At 51.2% G+C, this 20,523-nt stretch overlaps 1 protein-coding gene across 1 annotated transcript in view; it reads right to left on the bottom strand.

Annotated features, from left to right (window-relative positions):
- BAHD1 (bromo adjacent homology domain containing 1) overlaps positions 1-20,523 on the bottom strand; it is a 135,724-nt gene that overhangs the window by 34,308 nt on the left and 80,893 nt on the right. The window contains exon 3 of the mRNA XM_068130572.2: positions 19,956-20,065. Coding sequence (XP_067986673.1) covers positions 19,956-20,065 — 110 coding nt within the window. The remainder of the gene's footprint in view (positions 1-19,955; positions 20,066-20,523) is intronic.

Raw genomic sequence — 20,523 nt, forward strand, 5'->3', positions numbered from 1 at the left:
ATGCGCCCTCAGCTTGGAGAGAGAAGACGCCACCTCAGAGCGCGGCAATACCTCCCCGCATCTCTGGACTGGACCGAGCTGTATCCTGTCCCTGAGCCAAGGTGCACCTTGTGCTATCGACTGCCTGTCCTTCCCTGCCATCAATCCCTGTGTAAGTCAGTCTTGTTCCGTTTGTCTGTGGTCTGTCGGGGATAAGATAAGACTGTGTCTAAGTGCCCATCTTTTCTGTGCTTTACCTCTTACCTTGTAATCTACCCCTTTTCTGCATCACCAATTATATCCTCCTCCGGAGGTCTTGAGAACTGTACCCCCTTGTGTCGTTTCATTTATCCCAGCCGTTGTGTCCTTTCCTTCATTGATTTAGCGTAGCGCGATTCGGCCAACGTTCGAGTGGAATCGGGCGGGATCGGGTTCTAATCGGGGAGTAACTGTTCGGACGCGGTAATACACCACCGCTCGGTCAATATAACATCTGTCCGCGATCCGTAACAATTGGTGTCGGGAAGTGGGATTGGACCCGAAGCGCGCTTCACGCGCTCGAAATTATTAACGGCGAAATTTGATTTTGTTTTACAAAAATAAAAACCCGAATTTTGAAAGTCGCGCTATGGCGGATCAAGACGGCTGGGTTCCAGTAGAGGAGAGTGAGGCAGGGTCGATCCAGGACCAAATTGAGGGACAAGAGGAGAGCGAAGCAGTGAGGGCGGCAGGTTCGCAAAATGGCGCCTCGCACATGGCTGCGGCGGCCGCACCCGCTGCACAAGTGGGAGGGATGGCCCAAATGCAGGCCCTCATGGAGCAATTTATGGCGCAAATGCAGGCGTCCCTCAACCTGCAGAAGGACGATATGAGGGCTAATAGTGAGCAAATGAGGGCTGATAGTGAGCGATTGGAGGGCCAAATGGGGGTAATGGGGAACCGGATGGATGCTCAGGGTGAGCGATTGGAGGGCCAAATGGGGGTAATGGGGAACCGGATGGATGCTCAGGGTGAGCGATTGGAGGGCCAAATGGGGGTAATGAGGGACGAAGCGAGGCGTACCGGTGAGGGGTTAGAACAAAGGCTGGGGGCCCAGATCGGAGGGTTAGGGAGTAGAATAGAGGGATTAGACAATAGATTAGGGGAAATACAGGAGGGGTTAATGGGGGTAGAAAACAGAATGGCCGCTCAAGAGAATCAAATGGAAGGGATGCAAAAGGGGTTAGAGGGGTTAGAAAACAGTATGGAAGGCAAATTGAGGGACATGAGGGACCAAGCGGAAAGGGAAGTTAAACAAATGGGGCAGCAGATAGAGGGGGTCAGAATGGGGGTAGAAACTAAATTGGATGCTCACAGGGAGGAAATGGAGCAGATGAGGGTGGCATCTGGGCAGGAGATGCAAGTGATGGGAGAAGAGATCAGAAGAGGTGTGAGTGAGGAGGTCGGAGGAGTGCGCGAGGAGGTGAGGCACTGTAAGGAGCGCATGGAGAAGGAGGTGAGAAAGGGGACTGTAAAGTTACAAGGGGGCATAGAGAACCTGACGCAGGAGGTGGAACAGCTGACGGTGGGACAGACTGAGTTAGTGGAGCAGGTACAAAGGAACACTGCGGTACTAGGAGGGTTAAAAGCGACACAGAAAGAACTAAAAGACGACTTGATAGCGACGAAGAGGGAATGTCAGATGGTACGTGAGGGACTGACAACGAGGTTGGACGAGGTGACAGAGGTAATGGAGACGAAGGACCGGCAGGTGAGGACGCACATGGAAACGGTCAAGGTAGCCTTAGAGGACGAGCTTGAGGAGACGTACCGGGACATAAAAGAGGTGAAGCAGAAATTAGAAGAAGTGGAAGAAGGGGTGAGCGAAATTAAGAAGCGACGGAGAGAGGATAAGAAAGAGATAAAGGAGGAAGTAAAAGAATTGGTCCAAAGTCTGTGTTCGGATCGTGATGATGTGCTCATTAACCGGATGAGGGATTCGCAGGTGATGGAGGAGAAGCGAAGAGAAAGAGGACCCAGTGTAAGTGGTGACCAATATGGTCGTGCGTATGATGCGCCAGGTGATTTAATGAGCTTGGGGGTCGAGATGGACCCGGGTGTTCGTGAGAGGCCGTTGGTGAAGTGTGCGACAGGTCTGGTGTGCGAAAAAGGAGGTGTGCGAGAAAGTCCGACGCTGGGGTGTGTGAGGAAAAAGTGCATGCCAAGGAGTGAGGGTGCTGTCGAGAGTGAGTCGGTCGTAGCGCGTGTGCGAGGGAGCACATGGAAGCGCGTAGTGAGGAGTGTTACGGAGGGTGTAAAGGGAGAATGCACGCCTGTGGTGAGTGTTACAGAGGATGTAACGGGAGAGGGTGTGCGAGAAAGATGTGTGATGGACAGGTGCATGGGGAAAGAGTGCGCTGTCAAAAGTAAGGAAGAGTGTACACCTGTGGTGAGTGTTACAGAGGGTGTAACGGGAGAGTGTGCGCGAGAAAGGTGTGTAACGGACGGGTGCATGAGGAAAGACTGCGCTGTCGAGAGTAAGGGTGAGTGCGCTGTCAAGAGTGGAGGTGAGAGTAGTAAGAGTGATACGGAGCGTGAGTTGGTTGTGACAGGTGAGAAAGGAAGCACACCTGGAATGGTAGAGCGTGTGTGGGAATGCACGCTGGAATTGGTAGTGAGGCACGTGATTGGGTGTGCGAGTGAGGGCACACCTGTGATTGTCACAGAGGAGGTGACCGAGGAGGGGGCGCGAAGAGGTCTGTTGGTGAGGTGTGCGACCAACGAATGTGTGCCAAAGTGTTCGGTGGTCAGGTGTGTGACCAAGGCTGGGAGTGGAATGAGTGTACCTGGGTGTGTTAGAGAAGGTACGACGAGGAGCATGGAAACGGCTGGATGTATGAGCAAGAAAGGGGTAGCGTATGCATGTAAGCATGCAGGTGAAGCATCGACGGTAACCGGGTTAGAGGTTAGAACGACTTATAGCCGAATCGGGCCCTCGGTGCGTGCCGGGCTTCGCGTGCCGTGAAAACCAGCGGGGATCCGAGCCACGGCGGGTTCGAAAGGACCGCCGTACGCGATCCACGCTGGGCCTCGCTTTGAACGGCCGCGTCCGTGCTCCACTAGGCGGAGCGGGCAGCCCGATAGGAAGGGTCGTCATGGCGACCACTTTTTGTTGAGGCATTCCGGCAGGTCGAGATCGGGCCATGGGATGGCTCCGTGCCGAGATGGTGCGTGGGGTCTCGGGCCGGGTAAGCCCCCGTCCCTGCCACGAATGCGGGACGTATCCAGCCGCTGGCACCAAACAACCCGCACTCATGGCTTGGCTGTACGAAGCCGAGCTTTAGAAGTTAATTGGCGCACCGAGAGGCATTAGTAAGTAGACTGTAATGACGAGGATAGTGTTTTGGCCCCGAAATTAGAAAAACAAAATTTGATGATTGGCAAAGGATTGGCAGTAATGATTGGCAGATGATGGGTAGTGATTGGCAAATTTTTGATTTGTTGAAATTTGATGTGCAAAATTGGTAGTGGGAGATGCCCGATGTGGTGGGATGGCAACTCTGTCATCCCTCACAAAAGGGGGGGCAAATGCGCTATAGATTATGGGGTGTATGGCAGTGAAAACTAGCCCGGGTGGGTTAGGATATATCGTGTGTAGGGATCTAGAAGAGATTGACATTAGGTAACGTTAAGGTTTAGTTAGTGACTGATACCTGTAGTGGGGACGCAGGTAGATTAGTATGGATGATCATGACGAGGGAGCGCAATAGTTTAAAGGGACGACTGGGAAGCGCAAGTTTCAGAGGGGAGTAGTTAGATGAGATGATGCTGTGTGAGAACTGGACAGGTGTGTGGAGCAGTGAGGGAGTAGTGAGTGTTGTGGATCAGCGCGAATGCGCTTGGGGAGAGAAGGGTGCAGGTGGCACCAGGTGTGAGAGCACAGGTGTGCAAGTACAGGTGTGTGGAATACATGGAGTATTGGAATGAGTGGTGTGGAGAGAGTTGGAGTAAGTGGTACGGAGTGGTGTGCATGGTGCGAAGGTGTGGATTGGGGAAGAGTGGACCCCATCACGGATACCCGGGGCGGGTAGAGTAAGTGTTAGGTAGAGGGTACAGGTAAATTGTGGTTGGATATTGGCATCTGTGGTGCGGGTGAAAGAATGGTCTTTGGATGGGTGCATTAGTGTTGTGGAAATGGCTGGGCGTGTAGCCTGTTAGTGTGTGTAGTTGGTTTGGGCACTCCACCACTGTGAGGATGTCGGCCAGGGGAGGCCGCAGGTGGGCTCTGGGAGCCGTTAGTGTCAGTGGGTGCCTGAGGATCCCGGGTGTGGATCGGGCAGCCGTGCCAGAGAGGGCACTGAGGGGGTGAGAGTGTGAGAGGGCCTTCCCCAGTTAGTTAGGTTAGGGTGAGGAGCAGGTAAGCTCGGGTGGCAACTACAGTGGTGGAGGTGTGCAGGTGGGTAGACCTGCTGGGAGAGCTACACGTCACAGCCCAGAAATTGTGCGAGGGCACCGGGAGATGAATCGGGGGAGTGAGACCCCAAATTGAGAAGCACCACAGTTTGGTCAATGGGAATTGGTTTTTAGAACCCATAGTGTAAGTTGGCCAATGGATTGGCAGGGAAAGACCCCGGGTAATGTAAAGTTGTTAAAGTCATTTAGGAAATAGTTAGGATTGATGAACCTGTCGCACCATACGCAGCCACTTACCTGAGGTGATGATGATGACTCCACACCTGTGTTCCTTTGTTCTGTGTTGCAGGAAATAAGAATTGCTGTGTGGATTTGTGGGACGCATCACGACGTGGATGAGACATTGAGGTGATTCCATCTCTCCCTCCTTAGGAGGGACTGATGATGAATTGGTGATGGCAAATTTTGATGTTGAGTTGGAGATGGCAAATTTTGATGAGAGTTGGAAATGGCAAATTTGATTGGTTAGGAGGGAGAGAAGACGAATTTGGTTTATGGGAGGAACGGGGAAGACAGTAGGGACGTTTGTTGATGTGTAAAGTAGATGTTTATGGGTAGTGTTGTGTTTTGTGGATACAGTAAGTGGTAAGGGAGGGGCAATGTAGGTTACCTGGTGGGGGGGGGGGGCGTACGGTAGGAACGTACCTGTCTCACCTGGTTCCCATGTGCCCCTAGTGTGCATTACCTAATATTGCGTACACTTTTGCGCCCTTACCACCTTACTCACTTGTCTTCTTTTTTTGTCTCCCACCTCCGAGGATCTGGCTTTGGGGCAGAGAGAGAGGAGGGAGAGGTGCGGGCTCTGCAGTTGTGGGCCTGTACTTTCGCTGCTTGCTGCCTGGATCGATACACCATATGGACCGCAATTTTTGTGGCCGCCCACCATGGACCGCAGTTCTTTTGCGGGCAAGCACCACCCGTTGATGGACCTCTGGGTCAATGTGGCACCTATGCCATGGAGGTGAACCACTATAGTTGGCCCCCTGACGGCCACAATTTAGAAATGGACGCGGTTGGCGCCTTTCTTTATTTCTAAAGAAGCTAGAACACCAAGTGGGCTCCAAGGCAAGACCAGCGGCAGAACCTCGGCCGGCTGCGACACCACCGGTGATTATTGAACACTTTATTGGTGCACCGGATGGTGCTGACTGTATGTATGGGGTGGTGCTTTTGGTGCTTGGATGGGGTGCTCTGCACATTATTAAAGGCCGTAGGGCCACAGGGCACTCGTGGGTTGGTGTATCGATGCTGGCATGCGTGCTCTCTCTCTATGCATAACATCTGCATGTGTTCCTCAAAGAACAGGTCCTGGATCGTAGTGTAAATATCAGTGTAGTCTTGTATAAATGATGCTCCCTACCGGCTGTATGTTTAGTTTGAGGATTCTTTCCGTGATTCGGTTATCCTGTGGGTGTGTTTCTGTGAGGAGAAGGGTGCAACGTCGCAGGGGGACATATTTACTCATTTGTGAACATCTGTAAAACTGTCGCACTCAGGGTTGAGTTAATAGTAGAGGGAACTACATCTGAGTGCCACACTAAAGTAAGTAAAAATTTATCGGGTCGGGACGCCCCGAGGTAGAGAAGGGTGCAATGTTGCGGATATGAGATTGGCCTCCATCCATATCCGCTTGTAAATATTCCCCTATTTCCCCAATACTTCCCAACTATCCCCAATCCCCCATTCCCTAGTCCCATTTTCTGTAAACAACACTCTGTAGACCCGACCTCCCCCTATTTCCCCCATTAAATGTCGCATCCAGGTCCACCGCATCTCACGTAGACAACTATAGGACATCTTGCTAGTTATTCTTAGTCTATGTCAGTTAAGGACTCGTTTCCATTAATTCTGACTCTTCGTTGCACCAGAATGTGATTGTATGGCACCGTTAGGAAGTTTAGGACCTCCCAATACCTCCCCGCAGCTCTTCCTCATGGTACAACAACAACAACAACAACAGCGGCGGCGGCGCGGGGAGTGTGCGTCCTCACTCCGGCTTGGTTAGCCGCCATTGAACATGTGCTCGACGGGGTTACCAAGTAGGGGCTCGCTGTCAGCTCCTCGTCAAGGGCGGAGCCCGGTAACCCCCCGCACCCAATAGAAGCGGCGGACCGATTCCATCTGGGGCGGAGCCAACGAGCCGAGGGCGTGTCACTCCCCGCTGAGCATGCGCAGGAAGAGGGAGGTGACGTCAGATGCGCCCTCAGCTTGGAGAGAGAAGACGCCACCTCCGAGCGCGGCAATACCTCCCCGCATCTCTGGACTGGACCGAGCTGTATCCTGTCCCTGAGCCAAGGTGCACCTTGTGCTATCGACTGCCTGTCCTTCCCTGCCATCAATCCCTGTGTAAGTCAGTCTTGTTCCGTTTGTCTGTGGTCTGTCGGGGATAAGATAAGACTGTGTCTAAGTGCCCATCTTTTCTGTGCTTTACCTCTTACCTTGTAATCTACCCCTTTTCTGCATCACCAATTATATCCTCCTCCGGAGGTCTTGAGAACTGTACCCCCTTGTGTCGTTTCATTTATCCCAGCCGTTGTGTCCTTTCCTTCATTGATTTAGCGTAGCGCGATTCGGCCAACGTTCGAGTGGAATCGGGCGGGATCGGGTTCTAATCGGGGAGTAACTGTTCGGACGCGGTAATACACCACCGCTCGGTCAATATAACATCTGTCCGCGATCCGTAACAAGATATATATATATATATATATGTGTGTGTGTGTGTGTATATATGTATGTGTGTATATATACACTACATGGCCAATAGTATGTGGACAGCCGAACATCACACCCGTATGTGGTCGTCGAACATCTCATTCCAACATCATGGGCATTAATATGGAGTTGGTCCCCCCCTTTGTTGCTAAAACAGCCTCCACCCTTATGGAAAGGCTTCCACTAGATGTTGGAAATTGCTGCGGGGATTTGCTTCCATTCAGCCACAAGAGCATTAGTGAGGTCGGGCACTGATGTTGGGCGATTAGGCCTGGCTCACAGTCGGCATTCCAATTTATCCCAAAAGTGTTCGATGGGGTTGAGGTCAGGTTTCTGTGCAGGCCAGTCAAGTTCTTCCACACAGATCTCGACAAACCATTTCTGTATGGACTTCGCTTTGTGCACGGGGGAATTGTCATGCTGAAACAGGAAAGGGCGTTCCCCAAACTGTTGCCACAAAGTTGGAAGCACACTATCGTCTAGACTCTAGAATGTCATTGTATGCTGTAGCGTTAAGATTTCCCTTCACTGGAACTAAGGGGCCGAGCCCGAACCATGAAAAACAGCCCCAAACCACTATTCCTCCTCCACCAAACTTTACAGTTGGCACTATGCATTCGGGCAGGTAGCGTTCACCTGGCATCCGCAAAACCCAGATTGGTCAGTCGGACTGCCAGATGGTGAAGCGTGATTCATCACTCCAGAGAACGCATTTCCGCTGCTCCAGAGTCAAATGGCGGCGAGCTTTACACCACTCCAGGCTTAGCATTGCGCATGGTCATTTTAGGCTTGTGTGCGACTGCTCGGCCATGGAAACTCATTTCATGAAGCTCCCAACGAACAGTTGTTATGCTGACGTTGCTTCCAGAGGCAGTTTGGAACTTGGTAGTGAGTGTTGGAACCGAGGACAGACGATTTTTACGCACTTCAGCACTCAGCGGTCCCGTTCTGTGAGCTTGTGTGGCCCAACACTTCGTGGCTGAACTGTTGTTGTTCCTAGACGTTTACATTTCACAATAACAGCAGTTACAGTTGACTGGGGCAGCTCTAGCAGAGCAGAAATTTGATGAACTGACTTGTTGGAAAGGTGGCATCCTATGACAGTGCCACGTTGAAAGTCACTGAGCTCTTCAGTACGGCCCATTCTACTGCCAAGGTTTGTCTATGGAGATTGCATGGCTGTGTGCTTGATCATATACTGAACATCAAATGAAACTTATCACTTTCATTTTTTGAAATGTGCAGCTTTACAAACACGTTTATTCAATTGTAATGGCTGATTATATGTAACGGGCACTTCACTTCAATCACCTGGTTTATCAACAATGGCATGCTTGAGTGGTTCTGTATAGGGATCTTTCCCTTTAAATAATGACCCTCATAATGAAATCCTTCAGTTCTCGTGGTTAGACATTCATTTACTGCTGTCTATAGTTACTCTCGAGGCTTCTAACAGGGAAAACAACAAGAAAATTCAGATGCTACACCTGACATCTGAACAACGTTTAAGGGCAATTGGGATGCTTAAGGCTGGTGTAAGCCAGCGAACAATTGCCCAACGTCTTGGTTGCTCACAGCTGCAATTTCCAAACTGGCCAGGTGTTACGGTGAAATTGGCACTGTGAATGATGGTCCACAAAGAGGAATACCATGGGTAACCACCCCAAACCAAGACTGCTGGATTGTGCTGCAGCATCTTCGTGATCGTTTCCGCCCTGCGACGCAAACAGCTGCAGTGACAAAAGGTCACCACAACAACCGCATCAGTCTCTACTGTGCGGAAGCGCTTGAGAAGTCCGGCCTGGTGGCAAGACGTCCTTGCAGAGGTCCAGTGTTGAACACAGTGCATCGGCGGAACAGACTAAGATGGTGTCTGCAACATGGCCACTGGACACAACAACAACTCTCTTCCTCATATGTGGTGATTTCAATTGTCACCATGCCAGTTGGCTGGGTGTGGGTACCTCTCTCACCAGCGATGGCTCCTCAGCAAAGGACTTCTGTGACTCACTGGGACTGACACAATCTGTCAATTTCCCGACCCGGATCTCAGTCAACGGAGCATCTTCTCTTCTGGACTTGGTTATGACTAACTTCCCTGAAAATCTCTGCTGCTCTTCTTCTGCTCCAATCGGCTCATCTGATCATGTGCTTGTTAAAATGGACATCTCTCTGACCATTCTCAGGGAGCTGCTCAGCGTCGACGAGTCTGGCATTTCACTCAGGCCAACTGGCACGGTCTTCAAGCAGCCATCAATCATCTGGACTGGTCTCCCATCTCGAACACCTCTGACATCAACTCATCCTGGGAATTCTTCCAAAGTAAATTGCTCTCTCTCATGCACAGATTTATCCCATCTCGTCTTCAGTTGTCATACCCTTCCTCCCGTCCATGGTACACGGAATCTTGTGGTGAGGCTGTTGACCAGAAACAACTTGCCTTCATCTCCTGGAAAGCAAATCCAACGGAAGGAAATCTCATTTCCTTTCACAAAGCCCGAAACAAGTGTGTGTCCACCCTCAGGAGAGCCAGGAAACAATATCTCTCTGTTCTCATGCCCGAACTCTCTTATCTGTCTCCCTCTTCCAAATCCTGGTGGCGTCTGGTCAAATCTGTTTCTGGTGTTTGTTCCCCCTCCATCCCCTCCCTTACCTCAAACAGCTACACAGCTGACTCCGCACGTGAAAAAGCTGAATGCCTCAACTCTGTGTTTGCCTCTAAATCTTGTGTCCCAAACCCATCCCTCTCTGTACCCACCGTACCCAGTTTCTCCTGGACTCCGTGTCCTTTCCTCCTGACAAGGTGGAAAAGTTTCTGTCAACCCTCGACTCTGACCTGACGGCATCAGCCCACGGGTCCTAAAATCCTGTTCTTCTGCTCTTTCACTCCCTCTCTCTGTTCTCTTCACCCTCTCTTTTGCTCAAGGTCAACTGCCATCTGCTTGGAAATCAGCCAACATCACCGCTTTGCAGAAAAAATGTGCAAAAACAGATCCTAGCAACTACAGACCAATCAGCCTTCTCCCAATTATCAGCAAAGTCATGGAATCCATCATTGCTTCGGATATGAAATCTTTCCTCTTCTCCAATGGCTTGATCTCTGATCATCAATTTGGTTTCAGACAAGGTCGCTCTACTCTGGACATGCTGCTTCTGCTGTCTCAACAATGGATGGAGGTCCTCAATGCCAAACAGCAAATTAGAGCTGTCTCCCTCGACATATCACGTGCCTTCGATATGGTCTGGCACCCCGCTCTGCTCACCAAACTCTCCTTCTTTGGTATCCATGGAAATCTCCACGCATGGCTGGCGGACGTCCTCTCTAGTCCTAGTCAACGTGTGGCCCTGAATGGGTTTCTCTCATCTCCTCTTCCTGTTCAGGCTGGAGTTCCCCAAGGCAGTGTTCTGGGCCCTGTGCTTTTTCTGGTCTTCATCAATGATCTCTCTGACTCTCTTGAAAATCCTCTCTATATCTTTGCTGATGACTCCACTCTCTGCCGCTCCATTCCTCATCCCTCAGATCGGCAGTCTGGAGCCTCCTCACTCTCTGCAGACCTGGACAAAATCACAGACTGGGCAAACAAGTGGAACATGTCTTTCAATCCTGACAAATCTCACACTCTTACGATGTCTCTCCGAAAAGACCGACTGGACAACCCTCCCATCTACTTTCTGAATAATCCTCTCCAAGAAGTTCTGTCACTCAAGCTTTTGGGTCTTACTATCTGCCATGATCTTTCCTGGGAAAACCACATTTCCAAGCTGGCCTCCAAAGCCAGTCGCCGACTGGGCATCCTCCGTCGTGCGAAGTCCTTCCTTGGCACACCTGAGCTCCTCACCACATACAAGGCTTTCATCCGCAGCTCAATGGAGTACTGCTCTCCCCTCTGGGCTGGTGCTCCTGCCTCACACCTAGCTCGTCTTCACGCTGTTGAAACCAAAGCATTCAGAATCATTGGAATCTCCCGCGATGACGCTATCTCCGAGGGCCTTTCACTTACTCACTGCAGGCAGGTTGGTGGTCTTTCCGTCTTCTACCGACTCCTCTCCGGCCTTGCTCCCCCAGCTCTCTCTGGGCTCTGTCCCCCAAATATTCCTACAGGTCGCACAAGATCTGCCTGCAACCCTCTTATGGTTAAACTGCCAAAATCAAGACTCTCTGCTCACCTTCACTCCTTCATTCCTCTTTTCTCCCGCCTCTGGAACAAACTCCCTCACTATATTCAATCCCACTCCTCCCTCCAGGTCTTTAAAACGGCTGTTCACCACCATCTCTTATCTTCCCCAATCCAAAACCTTGATCTTTTCTACCCCCGCTAATTTCACTCCAAATCCACTTTTTGAGGTGCCGACTTCTTTCCTGGAAGTCCTTGGTGTTCTTGCGTTTTATACCTATCCTGCCCCTCCCCCCCCAGGCCCTCTCCCTCCCACACATCTCCCGATGTCCCTGCTCTCAAATGTTGTGTTTGTGTGCTTCCTCCCCTTCTCTCCCCATCTTGTCGACCACTCCCCTTTTTATATACTTTGTTTGCTTGTTTGTTTGATTTGTTTGTTTGATAAATGTTAGCTCTTTCACAAGCCTTGACTCTGTATACAAAAAAAACAAACAAAAAACAAAACAATGGAGTACAGTCTTGTTCAGCGATGAGTCCAGATTTTGCCTCCATGCTGCTGATGGGTGTCAACGCGTATGGTGCAAAGGTGGGGAAAGGTATGCATCATGCTGTACTCGCCAGATCAATCGTTGGGGAGGCCCCAGTGTGATGGTATGGGCCGGCATTTCCACCCCTTTCAGGACACCTCTGGTCGTCATCGAAGGCAATCTCACTCGTCACCGTTATGTCAATGGAAGTTTTGAGACCTCTTCTGCTGCCATTTCTCCAGGCTCATCCTGATATCACAGTTTTCCAGCAGGACAATGCTCGACCCCATGCTGCTCACCTGACCACCAACTTCCTCCAGGAACAGGATGCCTTGGATGCCTTATTCCCCTGACCTCAATCCCATTGAGCATTTATGGGATGAGCTTGTACCAAGTTTGATTTAGATCCCTTCAGCTGTTCTTAAGTTATCAAGGTAAAGAAAACCTATCCTGGCCAGACGGACGGACGAACAACCTGAAAAAGCAAGTGGGGGCACCCGTGGGAATCCCACGGGAATGGACGTGTGTGACATTTGGACATATTGAGATAGATGCTGCACCTGCACACTCAGTTTTACAAAATGGTTACTGACAATTTATCAGATCCACAAATGATGTAATCAACACAATATATTTACTTCTGATAACATGTGAATGCATGTGCGTGCCCATGGGAAATACAGTTTGAAATGTGTGCTTACATCTCATGTAAAATGTGACTTCAAGAGCTCAAATCCACTCCCTCCCCGCCCTCATTCCTCCCACATCACGCACACTGCACCGGGAGTGGATCACCCACAGGGAAGTGGGTCACACACACACACACGGGGGAGTGGATCACACACGGGGGGGTCACACACGTGGGTGTGGGTCACACAAGGGGAGTGGGTCACACAAGGGGAGGTGGGTCACACACGTGGGGGTGGGTCACACATGGGGGGTGGGTCGAACACGTGGGGGTGGGTCACACACGGGGGGTTGGGGGGGTAGGTCAACATGGGGGGGAAGGTGGGTCACACATGGCAGGGAGTGGGTCACACACATGGGGGGGGGAGTAGGTCACACACAGGGGGGAGTGGGTCACACACAGGGGGGGGGGGGGGGGGAGTGGGTCACACACATTTTAAAACTTGAATGTATCGAAAACTTTTTACTTTACAAAGTAAAAATAGATTAAAACCAAACGTTATTAATAAATATTGTATTCCATAGTTCGTTTACATTATACAGGCCTTCTCATTAAAAATGCATTTTGTTCTATAAACTTGAACTTTCATCGAATATTTCTCGTCTGTGTTATTTGGGAGGTGTATGATAAACCGTGCCGATCTCGGCTATTTCCTGCCTGTGCGTTAACTTTCAACAAATCTCTTTCCCGTTTTTTGCAACTGAGTTTAAAACCATGTTAGCGACTGTGAAAAATGAAATCAGATGGTGAATTAGAGTCTAGATAAAGCTGTGAGAGAGTCTCAATGGACTTTATGTTACAGGCCTTCGAAAATGCATTTTGTTCTATGAACGGTAACTTTAATTGAATTTCCTTCCCGTTTTTTGCAACCGAGTCTAAAACCATATTAGCGACTGTGAAAAATGAAATCAGATGGTGAATTCGAGTCGAGATAAAGCCGCGAGAGAGTCTCAATGGACTTTATGTTATAGGTCTTCGAAAATGCATTTTGTTTTATAAACGGTAACTTTAATTGAATTTCCTTCCCGTTTTTTGCAACCGAGTCTAAAACCATATTAGCGACTGTGAAAAATGAAACGAGATATCGAATTAGAGTTGAAATAAAACTGTGAAAGAGAGCAAGACACAGCGGGCCTAACAAAAGAGGCCTCAAAGCGATGCGAGTAAACAACATGGTGGATATTTGTTTTTGAAGCCGCTCCCAGACCGGGTATGGCCACACACCCGGACAGACTCACAGACTCACAGACAGAATCACCTATGGAGAATATTATAGAGATAATGCCGCCGGGGACTTCGTTGAACCACCTTTAGAGGCCATTTTTCCCTGCAGAGCTGGGGTTGGCCTTTTTCGGGCACCATGGTCCCTTTTTGAAGCAATGTTTTATGGCCGGATGCCCTTCCTGCCGCCAACCTTGTTAGTCGCCTCCTGCGGCACACAGGGAATTACCAGTGAACTGGTACTCAATTTGCCGACCTCGGAAGGATGACAGGCTGAGTCAACCCCCCTGGTATTAATTCAGCGATTGACCGGGATTCGAACCTAGGATCCTAGCCAGGATCCTAGGATCCCAAGCCGGCAACCTAACCCCTACCGCCGGGGACTTCGTTGGCAGAGGCATAATTGTGGAAATGATAAAAGCTTTTAACTAATGTTGGCGATAATGTTTGCCAACATACAAACATAAAGTAATCTAAAAATTGCAGGGAAAATATCGGAGTAATGCAGGGGGGAACTAGAATGGCACTCTTTGACGTCACGACGTCGACTGATATGCCTCTGCCCACATTGTTACATGATTATAATACTTGTATCAAGTTTGATTTAAATCCATTCAGCTGTGCCCAAGTTAGCACATTTTTACCTGACATGACCTCTGACCTTTGACCTCTTGGCCCCAAAATTTAATCAGTTCATGTTTACATCATTATACATACCTGTACCAAGTTTTAATTTAAATCCCATCAGCTGTTCACAAGTTCTCACATTTTAAGCTGACATGACCTCTGACCTTTGGCCTTTAACCTCGGGACCCCCAAAATCGAATCAGTTAATCTTTACATCATTATACATATCTGTACCAAGTTTGAATTAGATCCCTTTAGCCATTCTCAAGTTATAGACCTATTACAGACTTTAACCTTTAACCTTTGACCTCTTTAACCCAAAACCGAAACAGTTAATCTTTACATTGCAGGAGTTGCGGACAACGAGAGGGTAAAACTCTTCTTGACTTGTTCAAGGCTCCTTTATTTCCACAGCACTCAAAACCCGACCGGAACTCATCTCTTTTTATAACCCCCATGACTTCCGCCCGATCCTCTTAAAGGGGCGTGGCTCCAACACCCGAGCGCACGCCACGCCCATACTGTCAATAGACCCACTGTCCCGCGCCAGTGAATTATGCCTCTATGGGGTATCCCCCACATGCCCCCCCCCCCCCCCCCAGAATTCACTCGCACGGGCAATGTCAGTTTTCGGGGGGCCTTAACCACCCGACCGAAACGACCCCTGATGACCCGAGCAAGGACTGTTAGCGGGCCAACCGTGGGCTTACCCAACGGGGGACGGCCCCGCCGTGGAGGTTGGGCCAACCGAGGGGGCTGGTCCAGGTCAAAGTGAGCCAGCTTGAGGCGGTCCACCGAAAGGTGGTCCGGTTTGCCGCCGATGTCAACCACGAAGGACTTGTCCCCGGCCTCCAGAACGCGGAAAGGTCCGTCATAAGGCGGCCGAAGTGGCCCCCAGTGTGCATCATGGCGAACAAAGACGTACTCCGCTGTACGTAGATCTGGCGGGACGTGGGCCTGAGGCAAACTATGTTGAGATGTGGGCACCGGTGCAAACATCTTGGCATTCTCCCGGAGAACCGACCGCTGACGGGCAGCGGACCAGGGGCTTGTGGCGTCAGGAATGAACTCCCCGGGAACCCGCAGCGGCTGGCCATAGACGAGCTCAGCGGATGAGGACTGGAGGTCTTCCTAGGGGCTGTCCTGAGGCCCAACATTACCCACGGGAGTCTGTCGGCCCAACTGTCATCCCGGAGGCTGGCCCTGAGAGCAGCTTTCATAGAGCGATGGAACCTCTCACACAATCCATTAGCCTGGGGATGATATGCAGTCGTGCGATGGAGGTTTACCCCAACCCCTGGGCAACAGCACCCCACAGCTCTGAAGTGAACTGGGGCCCCCTGTCTGAAGAGATGTCCGAGGGGGCGCCAAAACGGGCAACCCAAGTGCCGATGAACGCCCGGGCCACATCGGCGGACGTCATAGATGTAAGCAGGACGGCCTCTGGCAACCTGGTGGTCCTATCGACCATCGTGAGGAGGTGGGTGAAGCCCCGCGAGGGGGGTAGGGGCCCCACCAGGTCCACGTTAACATGGTCAACTCGTCGCTAGGGCACTGTGAATGGCGCCAACGGGGCCTGGGTATGGCGATGCACCTTCGAGCGTTGGCACTCGACGCAGGTGATGGCCCAGTCGCGCACATCCTTCCTGAGCCCGTGCCAAACAAACTTCGCCGCCACCAACTTTTGCGACGCCTTCCTGCCCGAGTGAGAAAGACCATGGACGGCATCGAACACCAGCCGTCTCCAGCCTGGTTGGTACGACGGGGCGAGGCTGTCCCAAAGAAACGTCGCACAGTAGCGTGGTGCCCGTGTCCCTGAACGGCACATCAGACAGTTGAAGCCCCGTGACCGCCGCCCTGCAGGCCTGGACATCTGGGTCAGAGATCTGATCAGCCGCCATGCGGGCGTAGTCGATGCCAAGGTGAACCGCGCCAGCTATGGACCGGGAGAGACAATCGGCGACCGTGTTATCCTTCCCAGCAACATGTTGGATGTCCGTCGTGAACTCGGAAACGAAGGAGAGCTGGCGTTGATGTTGGGCAGACCACGGCTCCGAGACCTTGGCCATGGCAAAAACCAGGGGCTTGTGGTCCACAAACGCCGTGAATGGGCGGGCTTCCAACAGGTAACGGAAGTGTCGGACAGCTAGGTAGAGGCCAGGGAGCTCACGATCGAAGGTACTGTACTTTCGTTCGTTAGGGCGGAGCTGCCGGCTAAAAAAAGCAAGCGGCTGCCAGGCCCCGTTGACCCACTGCTCGTGCACGGCGCCAACCGCATAGTCCGAAGCGTCTGTGGTTAGAGCAATCGGTGCATCGGGCGACGAATGCGCCAGCATGGTTGCGCTGGCGAGGGCCAGTTTAGCATCCGTGAAAGCCTTGGCCATCTCCTCGGTCCAGTCGATGGCACGTTTGCTAGGCTTGCCCTTGAGGGCCTCATAAAGGGGCCACATCAGCTGGGCCGCACGGAGCACGAAACGATGGTAAACGTTCACCATGTCCAAAAACTCCTGCAAGGCCTTGACGGTGAGGGGGCACGGAAAACCCTTCACAGCCTCCACTTTAGACCGCAGTGGGACGGCCCCATCCCTCGTGATGCAGTGGCCAAGAAAGTCAATTGAGGCCACCCCGAACAAGCACTTGGCCGGGTTAATGATAAGGCCGTGCTGACTGAGGCGTTCAAAGAGCGCTCGGAGGTGAAGCATGTGCTCCGTCCTGGAAGCGCTGGTGATGAGAATATCGTCCAGGTAGACGAATAGAAACGGCAAATCCCGCAACATGCTGTCCATCAGGCGCTGGAAAGCCTGGGCCGCGTTCTTGAGCCCAAAAGGCATACGAAGGAATTCGAAAAGCCTGAACAATGTAATCACCGCGGTCTTAGGAACGTACTGCGGCCGGACGGAGACCTGGTGGTAACCACGAACGAGGTTCACCTTAGAAAAAAAAACTTAACCGGCCAAGCGGGCAGAAAAATCCTGGATGTGCAGGATTGGGTAGCGGTCAGGGGTAGGGGCGTCGTTAAGGCGGCGGTAATCCCCGCACGGGCGCCAACCGCCACCCGGCTTCGGCGCAATGTGGAGAGGCGAGGCCCACGGGCTGTCGGACCGTCGCACGATGCCAAGGCGCTCCAACGTGTCAAACTCCGCCTTTGCGACAGCGAGTTTCCCCGGGTCGAGGAGCCGAGCCCCGGCGTAGACAGGCGGGCCGGTGGTCGGAATGTGATGCTCCACCCCATGTCTGATGACAAGGGCCGAAAAGGTGGGCCGTGTAAGGGCCGGGAACTCGGTGAGGAGGCGGGCAAACTCATCGGAGGTCGAGAGCGTGCAAGCAAGCCTCGCCGAGGCGGACCCGCTCACCGAGCATGGAAGTGAACTGAAGGTCTCTGCATTAATGAGCCGCCGATTTTTAACATCCACCAATAGGCCGTTGGTGCAGAGGAAATCAGCGCCCAGCAAGGGGGTGGACACCCTCGCCGTGACAAAATCCCATGTGAACCACTGCCCGCCAAAACACAGTGCCACGTTCCGTTTACCAAAAGTCTGAATGGCACTGCCGTTGGCGGCTTCCAGGGTGGGGCCATGACGCCCGGCCTCCTGGTCCAATGCCGATGCAGGCAGAATGCTCACCTGGGCACCGGTGTCGCAGAGGAAACGACATCCGGAGTTGGTGTCCGAACTGAACAACAAACTGCCCGAACAGCCGACGCTCATAGCAGTTAACGAGCGCCGGCCACCCCGTTTCCCGACTTGCTGAAGCTGCAGGGTGGCCAGCATGCCTTGGCCTTAGGACCAAACCTTGCGTGGTAAAAACACAAGCCTGGGGGCTTCCACCGCTGGGCCATAGTGACGGCCACAACGGTGCCCGCCAGCGGCGTAGGCTCGACGGGGCCCTGGTCCCATGCCACATTGCTTTGCTGTCTGGTGGAGAAAAACTTGTCTGCTTCCCCGGCCAGGGCGCGGAAATCCTTAACGGGCGAGTTGGCCAAGGCTGACCGTACCTGTCCTGGCAGCTGCTGCAGGAACAGCTCCTTGAAGAGAAAACATGGCTGGTGGCTGCCCAGGAGAGACAACATGTGGTCCATCAGCTCTGACGGCTTGGAGTCGCCCAGCCCGCGTAGAGAAAGGAGCTGACGGGCACGCTCGGCCTCAGTGAGCTCGAAGGTATCAAGCAGCAGGGCCTTTAGCGTCTCGTACTTGCCGCCCTCCGGAGGATCCTGGAGAAGGCTCATCACCCTGGTCGCCGTGGAGCCGCTGAGCGCAGACACGACATAATAATACTTAGTGTCGTCAGCAGAAATGCTCCGAATGGCGAATTGGGCCTCAGCTTGCGCGAACCAAACGGTAGCCTGTCGTTCCCAAACCTCCGGCAGTTTGATCGAAACTGCGCTTGTCACCATGTTCGTTCAAAGCTCCGAAAACATTCAAGAGCAAGACGGGGTCACCAATGTAGGAGTTGCGGACAACGAGAGCGTAAAACACTTCTTGACTTGTTCAAGGCTCCTTTATTTCCACAGCACTCAAAACCCAACCGGAACTCATCTCTTTTTATAACCCCCATGACTTCTGCCCGATCCTCTTAAAGGGACGTGGCTCCAACACCCGAGCGCACGCCATGCCCATACCGTCAATAGACCCACTGTCCCGCGCCAGTGAATTATGCCTCTATGGGGTATCCCCCACAACATAATTATACATACCTGTACTAAGTTTGAATTCGATCATTTCAGCCATTCCCAAGATATAGACCTATTTCAGATTTTGACCTTTGACCTCATGACCCCAAATTCTAATCATTTAATCTTTACATCATGATACATACCTGTACTAAGTTTGAATTAGATCACTTCAGCCGTTCGCAAGTAATAGACCTATTACACATTTGACCTTTGATATTTGACCTCTTGACCCCAAAATATAATCAGTTAATCTATACATCATTCTACATAAGTGTACCAAATTTGGTCAGAATCCCATCACTGGTTCACAAGTTATTGCGGTAACAGTATTTTTTTTACCTAACATGACCTCTGACCTTTGCCCTTTTACCTTGTGCCTCAAAAATCAAATCAGTTCATCTTTTCCTCATTATACACACCTGTGTCAAGTTTGACTAAGATCTCTTTAGCTGTTCTGAAGTTATCGCGGCAACGAAAACCTATCACGGACGGATGGACGGACAACCTGAAAACAAAATTCCTCCGCGACTTCGTCGGCAGAGGCATAAAAAACAAAGCAATCTCAACCAAACCATAAACTTTCACCCCAGATTTGACATGCAGGGTGAAGGATTAATGTGAGAGCCGCCCCTCAGAAGGACATTAAGCAGGATGACCCAATTTATCAGCACTGGATGTTGGTGGGCGTTCACAGATCCCACGGTGTCTTTCAGGAAAAGGAGGTGGGTTATCATCGGCACCCTGAACAAATTACAACTTTCGCTATTAACGTACTGGGAGCACCGCATCAGCAGCACAACTTTGCTCCCAGCAATGATGCAAACCGGCAGCCACGTGCTACACATTAATGATTATGATCCTCATAAAACAAAAAAATCAGCATGATCACAAGCTTTGCCAACATCTTCACATTTAACTGCCCATCTCGACTAGGAGCAAAATGTGCTCTTTCAAACACTTACTGCCACAAACACCTCCTTCTCGTAAGGAGGTCCAACGGGCAGCCAGCCGTTAGTAGGGCGGAGGCGGGATGCAGATGGCACAGATGGGAAGAAGTGTTTCCTGCACGATCCTAAAAAAAAATGAGAAGGAAAGTAGAAATGAGTGAGAGGAGAGACCATCACCGTTGATTTCAACAACCCATGTATAAAACCTTAAAGATTAAAACAGGATTGCAGACACCGAAGGCAATAATTGCTCTTTGATAATCTCTGAAAAAGCAATTAAGTTGAGCGTAGGCCGTAGCCTTAGACAATTTATATCGTGCACAGGATTATGTTGGTGGCAGGATGCCAGGACATGAGTAGCAAGTTGGTGCTGCCTGGTGGCTGAGCGGCCGTACTACAATAGACCATCTAAAAATCTCCAATAGACAATATCTCCTTCTACAATAGACCATCTAAAAATCTCCAATCGACAAAATCTCCATCTACAATAGACCATCTAAAAATCTCCAATAGACAAAATCTCCAGCTGCAATAGACCATCTAAAAATCTCCAATAGACAAAATCTCCAGCTACAATAGACCA

This window comes from Myxine glutinosa, chromosome 11 (assembly GCF_964187855.1).
Source record: "Myxine glutinosa chromosome 11, kmMyxGlut1.1, whole genome shotgun sequence".
NCBI classification, from domain to species: Eukaryota; Metazoa; Chordata; class Myxini; order Myxiniformes; family Myxinidae; genus Myxine; species Myxine glutinosa.